The 7,054-nt window shown below is 38.3% G+C and overlaps 1 protein-coding gene across 1 annotated transcript in view; it reads right to left on the bottom strand.

Annotated features, from left to right (window-relative positions):
• LOC143017864 (growth/differentiation factor 8-like) overlaps positions 1-6,200 on the bottom strand; it is a 255,401-nt gene extending 249,201 nt beyond the window's left edge. The window contains exon 1 of the mRNA XM_076172849.1: positions 5,599-6,200. Coding sequence (XP_076028964.1) covers positions 5,599-6,043 — 445 coding nt within the window. The 5' untranslated portion in view covers positions 6,044-6,200. The remainder of the gene's footprint in view (positions 1-5,598) is intronic.
• Positions 6,201-7,054: the final 854 nt, after the last annotated feature.

The raw sequence follows: 7,054 nt of genomic DNA, 5'->3' as shown, positions 1-7,054 counted from the left end.
TTCCCTTAGTTGCTTGGCCGCTTCTCTGAGACGAGGGGCTGAGCAGGTGGCTGGAATTCCGGAAGTGGCGGGATTTAGTATTTCGTTCTGCAATTGTACTTGTAGGTCAGGGTTAACATGGATCTTACCTTCCTTTTCTAGTTTGCAGAGGTCTTCGTAAAGTACAGCCAGTTCTACCTTCTTGTTGGTTTGGTTGTACTTAGGCATCATTTGACAGTTGATGCCCAGGTTTAGGAATTCCACTTGGTCCTCAGAGAGGGCTTCACTCGATATACATATACATATATATGGTATATACGTATACATACATATATATGATGTATACATTCATATATATACACATATACAAATACACATATATATGCATACACACACACACACACACACACACACACACACACGCACACACACACATATATATATATATATATGTATTTATACATTTATATATATATATATACATGTACATATATACACATATTTATACATACACACACACACACACACACACACACACACACACATGTATATATATATATATATATATATTATATATATATAATTCATATATATATATATATAATTCATATATATATATATATATATATTTGTATATATAAAAATATGTATATATAAATATATGTATTATATATATATTTATATATAATATATATATATATATATATACATAATGTATATATATACACATATATACATATATACATATATTTTATATATTCATATATATACATATATATGGTATACACGTGTACATACATATACTGTATATATATACAGTATATATATATATTATATATATATATATACATACATATATAAACATATTTATATATATACATACATATATTCATAGACACACATATACACATATATATATATATATATATATATATATATATAATATATATATATATGTAAGAGAAGATTTGGAATCTGGTATCCATATTGTTTACTGTTTTCCAATATATATATATATATATATATATATATATATATATATATATATATATTATATATATGTATATGATATATATACATATGTATATAATATATACATATGTATATATATGGATATATATATATATATATAATATAATATATATATGCATATGTATATATATGGATATATACATATATATATGTATACACATATATATATATATATATATTCATAGACATACACACACACACACACACACATATATATAAATATATACATATATTCATATATACATACACACACACACACACACACACACACACACACACACACACACATATATATATATATATAATATAATATATGTGTGTGTGCGTGTATATATATATATATATATTCATACACACACACACACACACACACACACACATATATATATATATATATATATATATATATATATATATATATATATATATATACGTATACGATTTAGTTATGCTGTGTGTCTTACACCCGCTAATAAAATAAAAGTTTAATTGGACTTCTGAAAATCTCATGAAAAGTGTTGTCAATAGTGAGTATGCTCTGTTACTAAATTTTTACTGATATGAGGGAAAACCTACTTACCATACCCACGAATATATATGTATATACAGATGTAAACATGGATACTTATATACGTGTATATATACACGTTCACTTACATGTTCACATGTAAATGTACATATATATGAACAATACCAGTATGAAATGTGAAAAGTGAGGTCACATGACCTGTCGGTCGGTCAGACCGAAGTGGCCCGAGATCTCTGTTTCCGGGAATATTGAAGGAATGTCTAGTGCAGGGGTTCTCATTAGGGATGAAAATCACCCCCAGGGGGGAATTTTGGGTTTTCTGGGGGTGAATTGTGACCACAGTCAGCTTATGGGGTGAGGAAAACAATTATAGGTTTTAGCCTATCTGGCCTGTCACCTTGGCTGAATTTATACTAATTTCGGAAAAATATATACTAATTTGGAATGGACCAAACAAGGCCCTTGGTCTAGTGGATGTTCACTTATCAGATTTGTATGCTAATACAAATTTTCACTTAAAACTAGTTAGATCTATGCAGAATGGTAACACTACTCTAATTTATGTTATATTGTTTTTTTTTCTGAATGATGTCGGAAATGACACAATTATACAATGAATCAATTCTTTCCTTTTTTGTGTTTTACAAGGAAGGCAATGTTAATACCCCGTTTGTCTACGCTGACCTTTCCACCCTGGTTAAAAGGAAGGAACTTTACACAAGTCTACGTGATACATCATGAGAAACATTTAGTTTTGTTGGAGAACCTATAAGTAGAACTAAGACGAGATTATTTTGTTATTTGGTCAACATTTTGCCTTTTTTTTTGTTCATTAAATGAAAATTTAGTTACATAATTTGGGCACTCAATTCTAAATTTAGTGTTTCAAAGCTTTCTGCAAAAGCCCACTTCTCTGTTTCCGTAAGTATTTAGATGAAGACATTAATGTAGTTACGAAACAATGTCTAAAAGGTAACCGGTTATGGGTGGGTATCCAGTAAAATGATCCTGCTACAATTGGCCATGCAAGATGGACATCGACTAGGGTCATCTCCCTGCCACCATACGACGTCTGCATTTACTCCATCTTTAAATACAAGGAGTGCTGACAACTGCTTTCCTTCTATGTAATTTAGTAATATATCAGCAGTTCCACACTAATACAATACACACAAATCCAGTTTTTCTTCCTAGAAAAATGTAAGGGGAAGCCAAAGAACCGTTGCCAACTACTGTGGGGCTACGGATTTCCAGGCAGAGAAATCCGGGTAAAAATATAATCATTACTATACCTGTTACTATCGCATCAAACTGAGAAATCAGGCACACTTAGTTTGGGTAACATGGCAGAGAGGCTTCCTGTGGTCACAGACGGGCAAATGAAGCTATTTGCAACTATTTCATACTCTTCACCAAAATAGTCTAAGCTCTCAGCATAACTGAAAGCAAAATTTAAACAACAACAACAACAACAACAAAAAGCTAACGACACTCTATAGCAAGTCATGATAAATATTTTCCGTAAAATGTAAAAAATTGAAACCAGATTGATCTTCTAAAACTTTTCCTATTTGCTCCTATAGTCTGTGCGCTCCAACGCTCAGGGTGTGGCATATGTCATGCCAAATAAAATCTTATACATGCCTCTCTCTCTCTTATTTCCCATATATGCTATTTTCTTTTAATATTCTGTATATGGTAAAGGACGCTGTACAATGAGTACCACTTTTTAGAATTAGAACAACGATTACCCACCCCCATCCCACCAGTCTCACCTGTGACATCTCTGCGTGGCAACGTGGGGAAAAAGCGCTGTTGCCACGTGTCAGAGAATTGATTCAAATCATTGTTATAATCCTAAGAGGTAACTCGTTGTACTATACAACTTCTTTCACTATATAGAGAATATACATAAAAACTCAAATAGGACATAGCTGGGAAATAAGAGAGGCATGTACGAAGGTTGATTTGGCATAATGACTAGTAGTACATCACGACGTATGCCACACCCTAAAAGGACTCCTTGAAGCGCACAGACTATAATGCTTAAGTTTAAGTGGTATGTTTTTCTATATTTGAAGGAAAGAATTGTAACTGCCACACAAGTTTTAAAGTGACTCATTATCCAAGGATTTTTTCTTAATAGTGAAAGTCAACATCAAATTTGTCAGACGGATATGTCATACGGAGGGCAAGAGATATTCTGGACGATTGTCAAATATTTGGTACGGGTAATGTACTTAATTCCTCAGATGTTGAATCATTCTCCCCCAATAAATCTAACTCTTTTGCTGGTAATCACAATTTGTATACTATTATGTTCAACCTATCGCCAGGTGATTTAATTCAACCCAATTTTGCTCAGTGAGTTAAAGCAGGAAGTCAGGAAGCTTCCAACCTGTCCTATGATGACTAATTTACTTTATGTTGTTCATGTAAAGTCGACTACTGATAATTAAAATTCATCATTATTTCGCATCTCGTAGATAACCATCAGTAACAACCAACGTCTCTAAGGAATGAGCGTTGTACAACATAATTCACAATACATATATCTTCTGGCAGTAATGTTGTTATAAAAGACACCAGAACAAACAAGTTCAGAAGAACCTAATAGGCAAAATCGAAACTTGAAAGATCGATTGGCAAATTACAGGATGAAAGTTTCATGTGTTTGGGTAGTCTATGGTTGTTTGAACAACAATCTTTTTAAGATGGTGGAGGGGGAGTATAAAGTTGGACGAGAAAGGAGACAATTCTTCAAAGGCGACTCAAAATGATAAAATAGAAAATGAACTGGCAAAGGTTTTAGCACACATAAGTTATGAGTGGTTTGTTTCTCACAAATAAAAGAATACCCAATCCTCCTCGGATTCTGAAGACAGAAGTATTAAAAGATAAATGCAGAATAGACAAGACGGAAAGTTAATCCGATAAAGAAATGTATATAAAAACGAGGGGGGGGGGAGGAACCAATCGTACACAAAACTAGTTCGGACACAGACATCATGTCTGGCAGAACGACGACGCGCACAGACACAAGAATCCTGAGTGCAACGTTGCGACGCGTGATAGCTGCAGTTTTCACTATGATCGCAAACGAATAATAGGTCATTCATGCATGCACCAACCGCAAAGAGCGAGTGACACGGGGTGGGTGGGTGGGTGGGTGGAGAGCAACGGAAGGATGGATGGGTGGAGGGTGGGAGGGAAGGGAGGAAGGATGGGGGTGACCACGCAGCGATAGATAGTGTTGATGATGTTTGCTGCCGCAGCCGATGCTCGCCCTGCACACCAGAGAGTTGGTGGGTCGGTTGGCTGCCTGCCTGCCTGCCTGTCTGCCTGCCTGCCAGGCTGGCTGGCTAGCTGACGGGCTGTTGCAAGGGATTGGGGTAAGGGAAGCCGACAGAAAATAGTGAGAGGTGCTGAATAGATACAGCAGCCACTACACAAGGCAGGGAAGGGCGGGGCAGGGGGGAGGGTGCCGTGCTGTTGGTCAAGGGAATGAAAAAGAGCGCTGGAAGCACGCTTGGACGTGGAAGAGGTTTAGTAAAAGGTAGTGCAGGTAGCAGAGGGGAGAAGAAAGAAGGCCAGGGTAAGTTTTGACTAACCGGAGAATGATGATGATGGGGGTGGTTGGAAGGGCAGTCAGTCCAGGAACGATGGAAGTAAAGAAGGAGGAGGGGGAGTGGGGATGGGAGGAGGGTAGTGGCAGTCTGATCCAGAGGAGAGGGAGGGGGGAGTCTCGTATGTATGGAGAGGGGAGAGGGTAGACACGTTAATTAAGGTAGAAGCGTAGCGACAAGTGCAGGTCGTCCTCAGACGCGGAGGGCAGAGGAGGTAATTTGGTGTGCAGTACTCTGGAAAGAAGACTTTCGAACTAACAAACAAACTATGAACCTTCCTCGTGACGGACTGTCCCGCTACTAATGAGGCGGTTCTGTACGTGTTTGTCTGGACAGACTATGAGCAAGTTACAGTAAGCCGGTAGTACATGTGGCAACACGTCAGCACAAGATGTTGCGTGTTCGGTCAATGTGAACTTGGTACGTACCTACCTTGGTGAACAGGTGCAAAGACCCTCTTCGTCTTCACCTCTGGTTCATCGTTGGTGTAAGGAGGGCCTGGTTTGTACATGAGAGGCGCATCAGCCTGCGTGTTCAGTTCGACAATGCGTTCTTGTATAAAGGGCAGCTCGGAGATCACCACCCCAGTCATATTGGGGGGCGTCTCGAGCCCCGTCGCGGTCAAAATTTTTTGTTTAATTTGTTCCAGCCACATCTTTTTCCGAACTTGGAGTGGCCCGCAGCTTTTGCAAGAATGGTGGTGCACATCGTAATTTCCGTACAAGTACTCTTCTTCCTCCTGGGATAATGTGTCATCTATATCCTCACTTTGCTCTTTGTTATGCTTTTTTTTGCTGTTACTCTTCTTAGCTTCAGCTGCTGCTAATATGAGCAGCAAGAGAGTAAACAGGCTCAGGAGCAGACGTAGCTTCCACATGCCGACGCCAAACACTGTGCTCCGTTGTTCACCCACACAACTACGGTTACACACAAGCTGAGACACCTGCCCGACGACGTCTTTTATAGCGAAAAGTCTCCCTGCTTCAAGTACATACAGTCAGGAGGCGGGTCACCAATGCACTGGGACCAATTAAAATTTAAACCGGTGCTCTTGCCCGCCTCTAGACTCGTGACGTAATCTTGCTACCCCTTCTCGACCAATGAGAAGGCCAACTGGGAAATATGGGCGTGGTCAAGCTGGCGGCCCGCGTAGCGTGACGTGCTACCCTTCACACTCTGACCAACTCCCAAACGCAGCTCACTGCTTGCTCGCACGTTCCCTCCTCCCTTCGTACACTATCTTCTGCTCAAAACACCTGTTATGAGGAACATCATCATTTATTCCATTTCCCTCTTATGAGCCTGTTTCTGTGTTTTTCGTTTGTGCCTTTAAGCCTAAACTCCCACACCACACCTTGTTTCGTCAGACCAGACAAATTTCCGTTTCTGCTTTTCTCACGTGCCTCGCTACAGTCTTGTCCACACATCGACTGTCGGCTCCACTGCAGTTCCTTCTTACATAAGGGATAGTTATGGTCACTTGGTTTTGAAGAAAACGGGTCACGCCAGTGTGATTCTAACATTTTGGTATACACATGAATTCAGTCGTGATGAGGTAATTTTCGATACTTTATTGTTTTCGATACTCATCGCATTTCTATGTTATTCATCGGAAGTTTAGGTCGTCTTGGTGTCTCCCCACGGCATAATCATCGACGTGACGTCACTGCTATGATTTCCTCTAACTTTTGGCAAAAGTGACATAAGCAGATAAGAATTCTTCCATCTTTTACCAACATCATATCATCACAATTTTCTCTTTGCATTTTTTTTTTTTTTTTTTTTTTTTTATAGAACTTGAACTTCTCGTCATCATCCCTATTGTATCACTGAAGTTACGATGACAAGCCTAGGGACAAAACATGAATTAGTTTCCTCCATTGGTACA

This window comes from Oratosquilla oratoria, chromosome 33 (assembly GCF_046742065.1).
Source record: "Oratosquilla oratoria isolate Oo_2021 chromosome 33, ASM4674206v1, whole genome shotgun sequence".
In the NCBI taxonomy this organism is placed as follows: domain Eukaryota; kingdom Metazoa; phylum Arthropoda; class Malacostraca; order Stomatopoda; family Squillidae; genus Oratosquilla; species Oratosquilla oratoria.
The sequence above is the reverse complement of the archived record's forward strand: the minus strand, read 5'-3'. Positions and strand labels throughout refer to the sequence as shown.